At 32.6% G+C, this 18493-nt stretch overlaps 3 protein-coding genes across 6 annotated transcripts in view; 1 reads left to right on the top strand and 2 right to left on the bottom strand.

Moving 5' to 3' along the window:
* Positions 1-18493, bottom strand: part of dnaaf5 (dynein axonemal assembly factor 5) — a 571499-nt gene that overhangs the window by 119894 nt on the left and 433112 nt on the right. The gene's annotated exons all lie outside the window — the stretch shown is intronic.
* Positions 1-18493, top strand: part of amdhd2 (amidohydrolase domain containing 2) — a 52141-nt gene that overhangs the window by 787 nt on the left and 32861 nt on the right. Inside the window, exons 2-3 of one of the 3 annotated variants that reach the window (XM_087242394.1) lie at positions 14585-14662; positions 17998-18170. The gene's annotated coding sequence lies outside the window, so the exon portion shown is untranslated. Of the gene's footprint in view, positions 1-14584; positions 14803-17997; positions 18171-18493 lie in introns of all 3 variants that reach the window. The other 2 variants (XM_087242393.1, XM_087242391.1) reach the window with 2 other exon arrangements.
* On the bottom strand, positions 618-18131 carry LOC108182805 (uncharacterized). Of its 2 annotated transcripts, none has more exons than XM_087244036.1 (11): positions 17992-18131; positions 14740-14796; positions 14541-14660; positions 11744-11801; positions 10258-10304; positions 9645-9728; positions 9473-9568; positions 7395-7484; positions 4724-4777; positions 4564-4644; positions 618-1373 (listed from the first exon to the last, which is right to left on the bottom strand). In XM_087244036.1, the coding sequence occupies exons 1-11, from the start codon at positions 18020-18022 to the stop codon at positions 1339-1341; spliced, it is 753 nt and encodes a 250-aa protein (XP_087100162.1). In that variant the 5' UTR covers positions 18023-18131; the 3' UTR covers positions 618-1338. The 2 variants fall into 2 exon arrangements, with proteins under 2 accessions (XP_087100162.1, XP_087100163.1); XM_087244037.1 differs by having other exon boundaries at positions 10258-10301.

The raw sequence follows: 18493 nt of genomic DNA, 5'->3' as shown, positions 1-18493 counted from the left end.
GTGTTTCATCTGATTGAAAACCACAAATCCAAAATAAATAACTAGATGCATTTTGAAATCTGCTTTTCAAAATTTTGTTGGGTTTTGTTTGGTTTATTAATTCATTCATTAATCATATTCATTATTCATAATTCATTAATGTTGGACATGGCATATATTGTATGTTGTACAAGAAATAACTTACCTGAAAGAGGTTTTAGACTAAATATTGATTTTTATTTGGTTTGCACTTGTACTTGCGGAATAAATTACAATATTTCAAGAGTAATTATTGGAATTCATTAAAACTTCATTATTTATTATACCAAAAACAAAAATAAAACATTACTCCTTATTCACAATATATACACAATTCATAATTTTTTGTGTGCCACCCCAAGATTTGTTGTGGCCTTACTTGGCCACCCCTAAGAAAATTTTCTGGGGGCGCCACTGGGAACAATACGATTTAAGCCTATGTTATTCGTTTTTAAAATGCAAATATAACAATGTAAGAACCGTTGTTAATTTTTTATGTTTTAAGGATTAAGATTGTAATAGAAATAATATAATATAATTGAAAAAAGTAGGATACATGTTATCCCTAGCTGAATTTTATCAGAAATGAGGCAGATCCAAAAGGTTATGGATTTTATTAACAATCCAGACCAGAAGAAACTAAAGGAAACAAAAGAGAAGTGAGGAAAAGCATGAACGTCACACAAAAAAACTACAACTTAAAATACATTAGTACCGGGGTGTCCAAACTCGGTCCTAGATGGCCAGTGTCCTGGAGAGTTTAGCTCCAACCCTAATCATAGACACCTGACCTAATCAAGCTCTTACTAGATATATTAAAAACGTCATTGCATGTGCAGTGAAGCAAGTTGGAGCTAAACTCAGCAGGACACCAGCCCTCCAGGACTGAGGTTGGACACACCTGCATTAGTAGAAACAAGCTGAGCAAGATAAGGGCGGAGCTAATAAAGTACAATAGAAACTAACAGCAAATCACTACAAAACAAGAGTGCCAAATCAGGAGTGAATGTGAGTGTGTTTTGAAATATTAATATTTGCAAATAGTAAAAATTATAATTTCCCTTTAGAAAATTTAAAACCTTAAATCCTAACTTATCTTTACTTATGAAACATTTTTTTTTAAATGAAACATTATGGTCTGTACAAAACAAATGAAACTACAAAAAAAATGCAGTGATGAATTGTGGAATATAAGATTTGTATGTCTAAATAGTTCATTTAGAATTCAGGTTGGTTTTGTCCGACTCTTTCAGTTTTCCAGTTGTCTGTTTCTCCACATGTCTCTCATTCCCTCTGTTCTCCTCATCCATCCATCTCTTTCTAGATCGGGACTTCGTCCATCACTTCATATGAATCTGAAATGAGCATTTTAAGTCAATTCAAGAGGCAATTCAATCATAACTTAATGTTAAAACAGCTATTTATCAATACGTGGCTTTGATTCTCGGAAGCTGTAGAAACTAAAAATGTAAAACAGGAAATACGTTGGGACCGTTGTTTTTGTTTACAAAACTCAAAATGCTAAACGAGCTTCGGTTTTGTTGTCTGCTAAATGCTCATTACAGTCTGCATGACCCAGCAGAGACTTTTATTTCAGTATGTTGATGCACTTTCAACTGACACGGAATATTGAGGAGAGGGCGGGGCTTTCATTCTCTCATAGCAAACTAACAGTAAGAGGGGCATGGTCACAATATTGTGGCTGATAGTTACATTGTGAACTAAGACACATGAAAAATTGGAAGGTCAAAATTTAAAATGTACTCCTCTGATTTTTCTCTGTATATATAGCAGTGGTACCTGCAGCCGTTTATTACATAATTTAAATTCATTATTAAACGGTATATACTATGATATATTGACAAAGTAAGAAAGAATGACAACAAATAAAGGTGTGCGTTTGTGTGTTTTAAAGTGTGTATGTACTTGCATGGTGGGAGATGGGCAGGGCCAGACGGAATCTGTGGACATTTTTTGCTATTTCTGCGTAGAATTTTGGTAAAAATCTGTGGATTTCTGTGGAAAAATTTTGGGAGTATCCAGCGGAGTATCATTACTTACACCTTAATATATTAAATAAAAAGTAATAAATTACTGAATAAAAACTGAATAAATCCAGATTTACACATTTACTGAAGTAAATAAACAGAATTAATGATAGGCTAAAAATCTGCAGAAATCTGCGGAAATCTGCGGAAAATCGGCGAAAAATCTGTGGAATTCTGCGCGCGCAGATTCCGTGTGGGCCTAGAGATGGGTAAAGAAATCTATTGGCTTTAGTTTTGCCGGTGGTTTTTCCGCACCTAAAAATTACAATTCAGATAGCTATTGTTTAAAACAAGGTTCAAAATCAGTAAACGCTCTTTAAAACAGATAAACTTAATTGAGACATTTCCCAAAAGGCCTAAAACTAATGAGACAAATACTGATCCACCACACCTAGTCGAGACCGCAGTCTCATCAGCACCTGAGCCGGGGAAACTGTCTCTTTCATCAGACAGATCAGATCAGATCAGCCTCCTCGCATGGAACCGCTAGCATTCAAGGTGTTTTAAACTATTTTATCTGACAGTGTCATAAATAAGCAAACCATCTTTATTCTCACAACGAGTTTCTGAGTTTTCTCACCTTTCAACCGAGTTTGTTCCACTGAGGTGATGTGCGAAGATATTCAGTGCTGTTGCCAAAATATGCTATATGCGAATTTGTAAACGCCTGTCCTGCTAATTCAAATTATTTGACTAAATGAATTAAATTGTAACTGACCGACGCAACATGGAAAACAGTTTAATATAGGCTTCTCTAAAACTGAATATTTCATTTTACTTTTATTTAGGCTAGATTATTATTTTATTTGACAATCCAGTTCGTGATTCGGCATTGTTAAAGCATAGCAAATTTCTTTTGAAGCACTTGTCATTCGTTTTTTTTATTTTATCTAGAAGAGAACTGACAAAGAAAAATATTTAAACAAAGAGACAAACTATATACTACCAAGAAAAATATACAAATTAGTTATATTTTTGTTTGAGCCCATCCACTACTACTTTGCGGGTGGATAATTTTCGGTCAGCGGAAAGTAAGTATTTAATTAATGCTTCAATAATTTTATTGTATCACAATCTTTTGTCATATATTTGCAATTTTTTAACATGTCATCATTTTAAAGAGTACGTCTTGAGCGTCTGATTTTTCCTAGGTGCTGATGTGCTTTTATTACATTTAGATTTCAGCGAAATATTAAAATTATGTCATAACGAATGCCCTTAAATAATGTAGCCTTTGACTGTAAGCATCCGTGTTTCTTGACATGATTGGGGGAAGGAGGCGGGCGGTGCTGGATTTGTGCATACCTTGGAATAAAATCCTGCAGGCGCCCCTGATATATAGTGCTGTATAATTTGTCCTCATAATCTTTTAATCAAACCCCATAACCTTCTCTGCCCCCTCGAAATGACTTTTCTTCATTTCTGAACACATGGATGTACATTACAATATAGGAAAAATTAAATTAAATGCCTCTTTAATGGACTATAGTTCAATTTAGCAACTTGTTAGCAACCTTAAACTAACAGTGTAAAAAAATCATGAGGATGGTTTAACTGGTGTGTTTTATTATGTAGAATAAAACGTGAAAGTATCTTGTAGCTACAGCAATTATCCAGTTAAAAACAGCCATAAAGGTTGAGGAAGGAAGACCAAACTAAATAGAGTGATCCACAGCAGTGTCTCTCAACTGGTGGGTCGCGTGTGGTCAAAAAAACAACAAAAGTTTATTTTTTTAAGTTATTTTGCTTATACCGGACTTTTATTTTGAAATGTGTGCGCGACAACCGTACTGTTTGACATGTGAAATTCAATTTAATTATTGCAACAAATATGTTGAAGCGCAAGTACGAAAAAGACTTAAAGCCTCAGTGTCAAATGTAGTGAGGTGCTCTCATAAGAGAGCATGAAACTTTCTAAATTAAAACAACATTTAGAAACCAGAAAACATGTTTTATTAACAGTTTATTATTAACAGTATTTGTCGTTTTAATAAAATATTGTTTATTGGTAAGTCTTGGTGAATTTCTTGTATCTGTCACTATTTGTTTATGTTAAAAAATAAATGCAAATTAAGTATAATTCCTAAAATTGTATTAAAGTTCCCAAAAATTTGGGTCGCGGCTTGATGACCATTTAAAAATGTGGGTCCCATGGTCAAACCAGTTGAGAACCCGTGATCCACAGAATAGTCACACTCTGTAGTGCAGCGGCTACCTATTGTTGTCAATTTAAAATGAGTTTGAGTTTACCACAGACCATATTTAAGCGATTGAACTGAAATACCATTGAACAAAAGACATTGACTCTGAGACGACGGAAGCAGGAAGTGCTAAAATGCTAACTCGCTTCCAGGTTTTTATTATTGACACCATAGTTCCTCCACTCTATACAGACTGTTGTATTTCCCCTAATTTAAGTCTATATGAGTGAGTGACATGATATCTTGTGTGTATTATTACAAACATAATCACACATAAACAGACATCACAAACTCACCTCCATCCTCTAAATCATGGACTGCTGTGAAGCCTGAATTGTTGTATATACAGTCTGACCCAGACATTATTTCATACGACTCTGAAGAGAACAAGATTAGTATTTATTTCATTGAAAACACAAGTTTACAAACTAAACAACACACATTGAAGCAACGTACCAGTGTCAGTGTGGTCCATAATGGGATTTCCATCATCATCTGGATTAATATAGTCTAAGGGGGGAAAAAGTTTTTAGAGTTTAGAGAAAACATGACAGAGTTTATTCAAATTGAGACATTTTTTCAACTTTCACTGATTAATTATTAATTTACATACAGTTGAAGTCAGAATTATTCGTCCCCCTGAAATATTTTGCCCTAATTTCTGTTTAAGGGAGAGAAGATTTTTTTTCAACACATTTCTAAACATAATAGTTTTAATCAATTTTAATAACTGATTTCTTTTTTGCCATGATGACAGTAAATAACATTTTATTACATATTTTTCAAGACACTTCTATACAGCTTAAAGTGACATTTAAAGGCTTAACTAGGTTAATTAGGTTAACTAGGCAGGTTAGGGTAGTTAGGCAAGTTATTGTATAACGATGTTTTGTTCTGTAGACTATCGGAAAAAAATATCTTAAAGGGGCTAATAATTTTGTCCTTAAAATGGTGTTTAAAAAATGTAAAACTGCTATTATTCTAGCCGAAATAAAACAAATAAGACTTTCTCTAGAAGAAAAAAGGTTATCAGACATACTGTGAAAATTTCCCTGCCCTGCAAAACATCATTTGAGAAATATAAAAAAATAATAATAATAAATTCAAAGGGGGGCTAATAATTCTGACTTCAGCTGTATATATGAGCAAACTATAGAAAAGAAAAATATATCTTTAATCACATGTTTTAACATTGTATCTGTTTAGGACACAATACTAAATCCTGAAACAAATCTATCATACACCTGGCGCAATAAGGTGCAAGACGTATTTGGCACGATTTGTTACTATTTCTAGACCAGCGCGACCCTAATTTTCAAGTTTTACACCACGTTGTTTAAATGGCAAATCCTATTTGCGCCAGTTTGTGAACTCATGGGTGTGCTGGTCTAAAAAGGAGGTGTGTTAAGGCGCATTGTTGGTGTGTTGCTATTTTAAAGAACTGAAAAAAAACTGCAACATTGACCAACTAAAAGCTGCTCTAAAGTGCAGCGCTGAATGCGTTAGTTATGTTATGCACCTATGCAGGTTCAAACACATACACATTGCTTAATACACACAGAATGTACAACAATACACAAATATCTTTACATATGAAAACAAGATTGAAGGATTGAAAGAAGGATTGAAATGTTACAAAATTATAATTTTCTACATAAATATAAAAACCTCTGCCTTCTTCATGTCGGGGGACAGTATTTATGACAATTTACTTTAGTATGATATTATTATTAGCAGTATTATTTATTATACGTATATTTATATTTGCACTAATAAAAACAGGTTTAGATTTGTCCACCTGTCAGGTTTTGGAGACGTATGCATCACCATAAGGAGCATAAGAACAGGACGTGTGTGCTTTTTGACTTTACTCGGTTATTATTGTTCATATATTCTTTTGCTGGAACCGAATTTAGAAAAAGTTTTAAAAACTAAATTGAATATGTAGGGTAATGGATGTCTTCAGTGGAATGCGTACAACACCGTTTCCTTATCCACTGAAGTAAAGGAGTAAAGAGTAAAAGTAAGGTAAAGAGAAAGTAAAGAGGCCAAATAGAGGAGGCTCGTTCTTTATCCTCGCTGCAGATGGTCTGTTTAACTGTTTTCTCGCTAGTGAAGTGTTCAGTTTTTCCACTAACAAAATCCGCGATGTAAATAGCAAATGCAACATGCCACGACCCAACTGACTGTTAAAGGGAATAGGAGAGGAGACTCTGATTAGTTTAATGCACAATATGCTCAAAACACACCCATAACTCATTGAGAGAATAAGCACAACCCTGTTAGACCTTTGCCGGGGGGCAGTGCATATTTTCCATCATTAAAATAGCAAAAGTGGATTCAGACATGAATCTATAATGCTTTTTCGCCATTTGCTTTAGACTTTGTGCCTAGATAGTTAAAATAGAGCCCCTAGACTGGAAGTTAAATTGTCTTACACTTAAAAAATGTTGTTTGCTGTTGGTTCAAACTACTAATTTAAAATGAGCTGAAACATCACAATTCCTGAGTTTTTTTTTTTTTGGCACAACTTAATTGTTTTTTGTTCAAACTTAAATGTTATAAAAACGAATAAGTTAACTTAATTTCTTCATTTGGTCCCAACACAAACTGATTGTGTGGAACCCAGCCTTTTTTACAGTGCTCAAGTCTCAAAGACTTCCAATGTGTGACTAGATGCTGGCTGCAAAGACAAAAATACAAAATGTGTGACACCTAATTTGCTATATTGTAAATTCTGTCAGCAGCCACTTATGTAACATATAGAAAACAATTAAAAAAAAGTTTAAATACAACAATATGACCAAAAAAATGTATTCGAAAAATGACATTTTGATAAATGAAAAATACAGTTTTAAATGACAAAATAAACAAAAATGTAACAAAAACAACACGATAAAAATACTAACTAAAATAAAAAATAAAATAAATCCTGGTATCCCTTGACTTAAACAAAGAAATATAAATTTCCCTGACATTCAAAGATTCGATATCTGTATTAGACATTTTAAAATTCCATGATATTTTAAAAATTGATCCGTGGGAAGTGGAACTCTGATTATTGCAATATGAACAGAATTTTAGGTTTATAGCACACATTCAGCTATATGTGTGTGTGGTCTCTCACCTTCATCTTCAGTGGTGTTTTGAATTCGTTGTGTTCGTTTGCGGGGTTGAGCATACACGCATCCCTCCATATTCTCATATGACTCTCCATCTGTAGAGAAAAGAGATCAAACACATCAGACCACAAATCCAACTGAGATACAACCTTCCCCTATTCACATCCACTACACCAAGAGCCTGTACAAACTTTGTCAAACGAACAGGGAAATATATTAGGCAAATTTTGTTGTTGCATAGTCTAAATAATACCTCGATCAGGGTTGTGTTTCTGAAAACCATTGTTAGCCAACTAAGGCCGCAAGTTCCGTTGTTACAAACATAGTTCATTGATTTGACGTTTCTCAAATCCGTCATTCCAACGAACATTCGCAAACTGCGTCGCAAACTTGTGCACTTGTAACTACACCTCTGAAGCTGTAGTTAGAAACATAGTTCCTGGCTGTGTTCTATTCCCAGTTATCCCCCTATGCCCTATTCAATTTGAACATTCTAACATTTAAACTTGGAATTGTTTTTTTTAAAAAGCATTAAAGTCATCTCTCTTAGGTGTGATTTGCTTTCAAAGTATACAGGGGGTTAATAATGCAGGAGGGCTAATAATTCTGCTAACGAAACAAAATTTTAGGCACAACTTGATTGTTTTGTGTTCAGTCCACCTTTTTTACGTTAGCTTAATCAATTTGTGTTGGGCCAACGTGAATGAATTGTGTGGAACCCAGCATTTTTACACACTGTTTCACACAAAGGATGTGTGTTGGGGATAACATTTAGGAATTGAGTTAACTTAGTAGCTTTTACAAATTTAAGTGATTGAGCGTAAAACAATTAAGTTATCGCCAAAAAACTCAGGAATTGTTTTGTTTTAGCTCATTTTAAACAAGTACACTGTAAAAAAAAAAAAAATCCACAATTATACACTTTATTTCCAGCAGCTGGGAGCCGAAAAAAAGTAAAATAACGGATATTAAATTAAAGACATTTACCATAAAATAACGGATATTAAATTACAGAAGTTTACCATAAAATAACGGATATTAAATTACAGAATTTTACCATAAAATAACGGATATTAAATTACAGAAATTTACCATAAAATAATGGATATTAAATTACAGAAATTTATCATAAAATAACGGATATTAAATTACAGAATTTTACCATAAAATAACGGATATTAAATTACAGACATTTACCATAAAATAACGGATATTAAATTACAGAAGTTTACCATAAAATAACGGATATTAAATTACAGAATTTTACCATAAAATAATGGATATAAAATTACAGACATTTACCATAAAATAACGCATATTAAATTACAGAAATGTACAATAAAATAATGGATATAAAATTACAGACATTTACCATAAAATAACGCATATTAAATTACAGAAATGTACAATAAAATAACGGATATTAAATTACAGAAATTTACAATAAAATAACGGATATTAAATTACAGACATTTACCATAAAATAACGCATATTAAATTACAGAAATGTACAATAAAATAACGGATATTAAATTACAGAAATTTACCATAAAATAACGGATTTTAAATTACAGAAATTTACCGTAAAATAAAGGATATTAAATCACAGAAATTTACCATAAAATAACGGATATTAAATTACAGAAATTTACTATAGAATAACGCATATTAAATTACAGAAATTTACCATAAAATAACGCATATTAAATTACAGAAATTTACCATAAAATAAAGCATATTAAATTACAGAAATTTACCATAGAATAACACATATTAAATTACAAAAATTTACCATAAAATAAAGAATATTAAATTACAGAAGTTTACCAAAAAACTTTATTTATTTCTGTAATTTAATATCCGCTATTTTACAGTATATTTATGTAATTTAACGGCCGTTATTTTACTTTTTTTTTCGGCACCCCAGCTGCCCGGAAACAAACCATAAAAATTACAGATATTTTTATATAGTGTAGTTTGAATCAACACCAAACATTTTTTGAGTGTAAGTGCAACATCAGATTTGTTAATATCGTGCAGTCCTAATGTACAGTATGTGTAAAAATAAAGTGTCCGTCTTCACCGGTGTCGGTCAGATTGCTGGGCAGCTGCAGGGTGTTTAGTTGTTCCTCTGTCCTCATCATTTCCTCTTCTCCAGTTGCATCTGGGTTCAGATAATCTATAAGCAACACCCATTAAATACACCAATAAAAAAAAGCACTCAGAAAATCACTGTCAGACAGGACAAACCATACCTTCATCTGGAGAAACATAAAATGTGATCTTGTCCTGGTTGTTGTAGATTGCTGCCTCCACATTCTCATAGGACTGAGTCTCATCTGTCCGAACAAGCAATACATATTGACTGCGTCTTGAGTGTTAAAAATATCAGTAAATAAGCAGTCTTTCATATTTTGTAATTTGTTTTTTTTTATTTTTAATATTTATTTATGCATTTGAATGGCATTATGGGATCTTGATTTGTCAATTTGACAAATGAACATTTCTAATATGATATATCACCCGGGTTGGTGTGATGGTACAAAAACCTTGCAATACAAGTAACTTCCAGTACATTTTCAGTAATTTTACTTAGTTATTTCTCTTTATATTACTTCTTATACAATATATTATTACTAAAATTCAATTAAAGTCACTTTGTTAAACTGTAGAGTTGAATTTCCAACATTAAAAGTCGACAGAGCAGAGATCAAGACCTCATAATGCAATTCACAGCTGTAAATAAACTCAAAACACTTGTGAGTCACATACAGAAACTGTTTATAAACAGATATGTTTAATAGTGTAATGTGGTGTAGTGATCACCTTTTTATATACAAAAACATTTTTAAAATAGCTATATTTTACCCTTCTTGTTGTTTTGAGGTTTCTCCATGTATCTCTGAGTGCTGCTGCTGTACAAAAACACAAAACAGACATTTTAATACACATTTCTTTTATTTGTATATTTCCAGCACACAAATAAACAGCCAGTCATTGATTGAAGCATGAAAAACTAATAAATAAACAAATCCATGACAGACGGTTAAAGATAAAAAGCAGAAAATGGAGATTTGGTAAGAGAAGTCTTTGCTCGTCTCTTTCTTATGGGGAAGTCATGAACACTTTCCTTAACTGAGGCAAGCAACACCTGCAGTTATTTTGGAGCTGTTATGGGGTGAGTTTTGTTGTAAACATTTGTTTTATTTGCATTTGTGTTAGAGCGGCATGAGGTTAGCGATGTCGCCTCACAGCAAGAATGTCTCTGGCTCGAGTCCCGGCTGGGCCAGTTGGCAATTCTGTGTGCAGTTTGCATGTTCTCCCTGTGTTTGGGTGGGTTTCCTCCGGGTGCTCCAGTTTCCCCCACAGTCCGCTTTATTTAAATTGAATGTAATAATGTATGGGTGTTTCCCAGTACTGGGTTGCAGCTGGAAAGGCATCCACTGCGTAAAACATATCCTGAAATAATTGGCGGTTCATTCCGCTGTGGCGACCCCTAATAAATAAGTGACTAAGCTAAAGGAAAATGAATGAATGCATTTGTGTCTATTGCATGTTTCCAGTAATTGATTGAAACATGAACAAAAGTAAACAAATCAATGACAGGCGGTCAAAGGTGAGAAGCAGAAAAATGAAGAGATTTGGTAAGGAAAGTCTTGATAAAAATGTGAAGAAACCTATTAAAAACAAACCTTTTTTATATGAAATGGAAGATGAAATACTGTTGCATGGCATTCCTTTCCATTAAATGATTGTACTATTTAGATCAATAAGAGTTTTATTTTATTTTCAGGACCTATTATAGTACTAAATTGGATTTTTGCTGTAGGAATTATAATCTCTTTATGACCTTTCAAAACATCAAGAGCAAAGAGTCTAAAACTACATTTCCAACTTTAACTTTAATAAACTTTGAATGCACTGAAATGCATTTTGAATATATATTTTCAAAAACTTTATCTCCAAACCAAAATTCTAAACAAAATGCTTCAAATTTAAGGTGGAAATTTAGGCTTTAAAGTTAGCTTTCAGGTAAACTTGTGTTTGGACCAAGTATGACACTTTTTTTTTTGATAAACTTTTTTTTTTTTTTTTACCAAAATGTTATGTTATGATATTGTTACTGTATGTGTATTATTATAATTGTTATTTGTTGTAGTATTACATGTTATATGTTGTTGTTTTTTTTCTTTACCTAAAAAATGTCAGATTTTTTTTTTTTTAGGATTAATTAAGTTATTTTTGCTAATAGTGTCAGCTTTGCCAGACATATATGCCAAGTATAAAACATTTAAAGCAATAAAGAAGTGTGAATAAAAAGAAAAATAAGTTTGCCAAAAGGCAAATGCATCACCCAAAGTTGTTAACAGTGACCGCGTTTCCATTTGTTTGTGGCCTCTTCTTTGCAGTGGCTGCAAATAAAAAAATTACATTTATAAAAAAAGAATGTAATAATATTATAAAAGAATTAGAGCAAGAATTGTTCAGTAATGAATAATTAAACAAGAAGCTTTTATGTTAATTATTTGCTTATATTTGTGTATGTATGTCTTCAGATGGTGTTAATTTAATATATAAATGTAAATTAGAGTATTTTTTTGTATATAGTATTATAAAATATTATTATTTAAAATATTTAAAACATATTTTTAATAAAATATTTTAACATTTTTTTTTTTTTAACTTTTTAGTTAAAAATTTTTTTTGATTTTGTTTAAAAATGGATGTTTCCCAGTACTGGGTTGCAGCCGGAAGGGCATCTGCTGCGTAAAAACATATCCTGGAATTGTTTATGGTGGGTCAGTTGGTCAGACAGTTGGTACATATATATTAGTGGTGGGACGTTATCGGCGTTAACGTGCTGCGTTAACACGAGACTCTTATCGCACGATAAATATATCGCCGTTAATCTATTCTTAAAGTTGGGTTGAGAGCTGTGTCTGTTCTACGCAAGTTGTGATGACTTTCACCTTGATATTTTAGAGCGGATGTATACCTGGCCGAATTTCGGACAAGTTTCGGAACCTTTGTGTACTCAAACTGTGAAATTACCTCATCAAACTTAACATGCTAACATGGATGCAGTTCACTGGAGTAAATCTAATTAACGTTAGCTCCACATATAACTAGTATCAGGCGCCTGCAAAGTTTATGCGTTCGAGTAAAACATATACACATAAAACGGAGCAGGTGCTTTTTAAAATGAATGAGGGTGAATGAAAGTCAAACCACTGAGACGCCTGACAAAAAAGTGAATCAAATCAGCAGGATGCCCCTCTGGGTCTTTCACTTACTTTAAAGACACTACTGACTATGCTTACATGGACATTAGTGATGTAGTTATTTGCAGGGCTTGACATTAACTTTTTTTGATCACCAGCCACTGTGGCTAGTAGATTTCCATCGTTACTAGCCACTGGCCATTTTCACTAGCCACACTTTACTTATTGGGAAAGTATATTTTAAATGCATAAATTTGGCTAAAATGACTTTAGATATTTAGATATTGTGTTATGTCCACATGCCTTCTCATTCATTTAACTTCTTGTGTGTATTGTGTATTAGCTTGCTCAGTGTGCATGAGCAAATGGGCTGTCGCAATGCAATCAGTTTTTATTTTACATGACTTTTCAGGGCTCAAAATTAAGGACCCTGAGCTCGGAGATAGTTGAGCACAGGGCTCCCGCCTGGTCTATAGAGGCTGTGAGGGGAGTACGAGATCAGGTGGTTCTCGAGAGCTCCCTGTGGTAAAGGAGGAGATGGGGGGTGTCTTTGGAAAACGAAGATAAGGGAGTAGTTCTAGCTAGGCTACTTATAGTGAGTTTGGATTAATCTGATTGGCTAACTAATGAATGTAGATTGGTGGCCTGCTGCAGTCAATCATATCACATGCTCCTCTCGAATTTAGTTTGTGAAACTTCACTAAAAGAAAACTACAATTTAAAAATGATTTCCAACCAGCCAAAGTGGCTAGTGGAGGTGTCTGTCTAACCCGCCAGAGCTGAAATCTACCCGCATTTGGCGGGTTGGCGGGTGTTAATGTAAAGCCCTGGTTATTTGCCATAATAGACAATAATATAATTAAGGTGTTTACGTGAAGTGCTTTCATGTAAGAGTTTCCTGTAATTTTGGGTGACTTTAACTGCAGTTCGCCAGTTTCACTCATGAATATTTCATTCATGCCCCCATGACAAACTGGGGTATTAGACACAAATAAGGTGTAACTGGTGAGAGTGTTATGGTATTTGATAACGTACGCTAAATAGAAAGAAAAAAAAACTGCATTTCACGATGTGTGTGTGTGTGCCAGTGGTCCTTTACTGACAGCCGATTGTGCGAATCTTGTCGGAAAATATGGTGAAAACTCCTACATGACTGTAATAATAGTTTGATTGCGGTGTTTACTTTAATAATGGCACTAATATCTGCATACTCCACATCTTAATTCCATTTCTGTTTAGTTCAGTTATGACTTTAGTCGGTTTACAGTAATCAAAAATCACTGTTTTGAGCATATGTAGGCCTACAGTTCAAAATTGATGTTTAACTGAATAAACTGTTAGTACACACAAGTACATCTTTTTGAACATTATTTATTTTCATCAGCAATTATCATAGTAGAATAGTTTCTCAAGCAGGTTGTGATGCATTTTTGGAAACAGGAGATGAGCCCCTGGTCTAATGCGCCACCTGGCTAGAGAAACCCATTCTCAAAGACTTATTATTTGGGTAGCACACATGCTGTGTTATGAATGCCTTCGGCAGAATTCAATTGAGCCATTTTAATCTAGATTAATTCCAAGATTACAGTGAGATTAATCTAGATAAAAAAATATCTATGCCCACTTCTATATATATATATATATATATATATATATATATATATATATATATATATATATATATATAACTTTTAAAAATAACATTTTGTTCATTTAGATTTCATTGTGACTGATATGGTCTGAAAAGTATTGTACTAAATTGCAAATGTATGTACATGTATATGTGTTGAAATGTACTGTAATATATTTTAATGGATTTAAGTTTTAAGATTGATATTTAACTTTATTTCAGCTCTAATTCTGTTCTTTGTACTGTACAATTTTTTACTTAATAATTTAAGTTTCGTTGAAAAAAAACTAAAACTTTGCCTGTGTGTTGACGATTGCCATTTCTCTGCCGCTGTGTTTTGCAGATGGTTGTGAACAGGACAATCCCAATCACAAAAGCTGATACAGGAACAGAGTAGAGTAACCAATCCGGCCGAGATGCTGTAAACACAACACACACAAATGAAAAACTGATCCAGCGTCTGATTTATGATGATGTTATGCCACACACAAAGCATACCTGTGTTATTTGAATTGGTTTTGACTGGTTTGAGATCAGGTTTGCTGTGGAACACACCTGTGGGCAAGTTTTAATCATCATTCTTTAGATATTAATATTCAGTTCGATTTTATATGTCACATAATAAAACACCATGCAAATGGTTAAATTATTTATAGTATTTTTTATGTCATAACTTTATAATATAATATATAAGCAATAGCTATCAGTGAAGTAAAATTAGTCGTTTGCTTCATTTCTGAATGAATCAGCCATTTGACTGAATCAGTTGAATATTTGACTCATTCATTAGGCATTTACAGCCCCCTACTGGTTAATTTAGTTCATAGCCTATTATTTAAAGCAAAAAACTATGCAAATAAGTAATTCCTATCAGTCAAATAACTAGTTTAAACAACAGTTTTGTAAATAAATAGTTGAATATTTGTGTCTTCGTTTAATAAAGAGGTGTTTGCTTCTGAATGAAGCTGCGTTTTGAACGAATTGATGATTTGTTGATTTGAATCATTCAATAATCTATTTATAAAGAGTCATTTTCTACATTTCTGAATGAATCATCCATTTGAATGAATTAATTGAACATTTGAATCATTCATTAGACATTTACAGCCACCTACTGGCAGATTTAGCTTATAGCTTAATTCACATGACTCAGTTTAATAATACAAACAATACATAAGTAGTAGCTATCAGTCAAATAAGTTTATGCAACAGTTAAATAGTAGAAGTGCTAACTCTTCATTCAATAAAGAGTAGTTTTGCTTCTGAATGAAGTGTGTTTTGAACAAATCAATAATTAAGTGATCTGTGATTTAAATCATTCAATTATCTTCTCATAAAAAGAGTCATTTACTTCATTTCTGAACGAATCATCCATTTGAACAAATCAATTGAACATTTGACTCATTCATTAGACAGTTACTGCCACCTACTGGCAGATCTAATTTATAGCTTAATTCACACAACTCCATTTTATAATATAAACAATACATAATTAAAAGCGATCAATCAAATAAGTTTATACAACAGTTCAGTAAATAAATAGTAGAAGTGTTGTGTCTCTGTTCAATATAGAGGTGTTTTGCTTCTGAATGAAGCCGTGTTTTGAATAAATTGATGATTCATTGATCTGAATCATTCAATTATCTACTTATAAAAAGAGTCATTAGGTGCGTTCGATATGAAGCACGACTTAAGGTTAAGCGCAGGCGGGGGCGGAGTTGAAAACGGAGCCGTCAGGTCGGACAATACAGGGGTCAAAGTTGCTGCAGTCATGACCGAATCACACGGCGTCATCACCATTTGTTTATTTATAACAGCAAAAGATTTGCAGTACAAATAAAACAGAATACAATCTTTACGAACTATAGTTCATTATTAAACAATAAGGCAATTATAAATTAAATTTAAGTAGCCTATATAACAAACGCATGAGAAATATAGAGGAAAACGAGAGGGCACATAATAAGGAAATAAATATTCACGAATGGGGTTATTTTGGATAATAAAAGCATTTTTAAAAAAGCACTTTAATAGCTTTAAGAGCAAAATAAATGAGCTAAGTTACACTTTAAGTAGAAATAAATGTCACAACATTTCTGCAAAAACTGCTTGACAGGAAATAAAATATTTTAGAATCACATAGTTTTATATTTAATAACATTTTTTAAAACTAATTCATCAAGAAATCTTTTAAGATCAATAATGATAATTATTTTATTACAAGTTTGTAAGACTTATTTGAGTTAATAAATAGGTTGATTACTAAAATATATAATTTGAACCATTTATGGTGCTGAATAAAGTAAATACTCTGTATAAAAAGGTTGAATAAACCTGTGCAAACAGTCTAGTCTTCATAAACAAATTATTGAACAAAAGATGATGCTGCAATAAAATATTTGTAGTCTTTTAATAAGCACGATGTGTACAAGATAGAGATGGTATGAAAAATGAATTGTTTTTTTGAAATTTGTGAGACGGAATTTGTCCAATAATAAACCCGAAACACAGGTGGTTGTTGTCATGTAATATCCGTGTTGTCATCGCAGCTCCAGCAGTCGCTCTTCAGATGCTGCACTGGCTGAGTCTGCCATTTGATCTCGAAGTGCTGTCGCGGTACTTTGATGCCACATGTGACAGTCAAGTGGCGTCGGCGCAGCGTCAATCCGGACAAAATTTCTAACTGACGTGCACCACTTTAAGATCTGCACAGCGATGCATGTAGTCGAACACACCTATTTACTTAATTTCTGAATGAATCATCCATTTGAAGGAATCAATTGAACATTTGATTTATTAATTTAACGTTTACAGCCACCTACTGGCAGATTTAGCTTATAGCTTAATTCACGTAACTCAATTTAATAATATAAACAATATATAAGCAATGGCTATCAATCGAATAGCAAGTTTATACAACAGTTGTGAACAGTCTATGTTCAATTAACATGTTTTGTTTCTGAATTAAGCTGCGTTGGGAACAATTTGATAATCCAGTTATTCGTGATTTGAATGATTCAATTATCCACTCATAAAAAGAGTTGTTTTCTTCATTTCTGAATGAATGATTGACCAGATGACCACTGTTTAACCACTACAGCCTACATAAATACTGTTGCCGTGTACACTCAAAACATTTTATCACAAGATATTGCTTCAAGTTGTTACGTAAAATAACTGCAATAAATGACATTTTACAGTGTTAAACTCAAAACGCAGCCTATTATATTCTTCTGTATTATCATTGAAATGATCATTAAACTGAAAATGATACATTTTTTCACTCGCTAGACAAAACTTTCTGTTCAAAAGCACTGTAAACTTATAGATTTGCTTGATTTCTGAGACCCCCCTCACACTTTCAGTCTTACTCTGTTTCTTTTCACATGCGATCCCAAGGGACAAGGTGTCTTTTTGTTTCTTAGCAGCTGCCACACATTTCCTTTCTACCATAACACACTTCCCAAAAACTAACCTTTACTAGTGTAGTTTTTTTTTTTCTGAAGTGTTTCTTATACTGCAAAACTACCCAATACGCACCAAAAACACAACAATTTAGAAGTAAATTTGACATTATTACTTTTTTGTTTTAAAAAATTTAAGAGTGATTATTAATTATTAACCCCCAAAAGGCACTATCTATTAATTAATATGTACGAATTATCTCTACAAACAACTCTTAAACAGTTAGTCTTCATAAAAATTCAGCACTGTACTAAATGTAAGTGTTTTTTTTTTTTGTCTTTTTACCTGTAGTAATGTTTTGGGTCGTCGTGTTCATCTTGAAGCATCAGAAAGCAAACCGTGAAGCACTCTTAAAGACGGATAAGCAAAGACTGACAGAGGAGGTGAAAACAGATGTGGCGGAAGAGAAGGAGGGAGCGAGAAATGGAGACAAACATCAAATGTGAAAAAGGAGAAGTGAGAGGGTAAACATGCCGTAAACATGAAGCTATAAATCTAATATAACAAATAAACTTTTACTGATCTTTTATAAACAATAAGATCATAAAAATAAAGGTAATATAACTTTAAATTTATATATATATATATATATATATATATATATATATATATATATATATATATATATATATATATATATATATATAAACTATCTTGTTTAATTACTTTTTGTAATCATAAATAAAGACACTGATTTTCAGAAGATGCCCACTAAAATGTAATCTAATCTAACAATAATTTCAGTCAAAAAAACAAAAACAATTCTCATTCATGCTTATTTTAAAGA

Source organism: Danio rerio, chromosome 3, assembly GCF_052040795.2.
Source record: "Danio rerio strain M-AB ecotype USA chromosome 3, GRCz13ab, whole genome shotgun sequence".
Classification (NCBI taxonomy): domain Eukaryota; kingdom Metazoa; phylum Chordata; class Actinopteri; order Cypriniformes; family Danionidae; genus Danio; species Danio rerio.
Note: the sequence above shows the minus strand (reverse complement) of the source record. Positions and strands in the feature narration are given on the sequence as shown.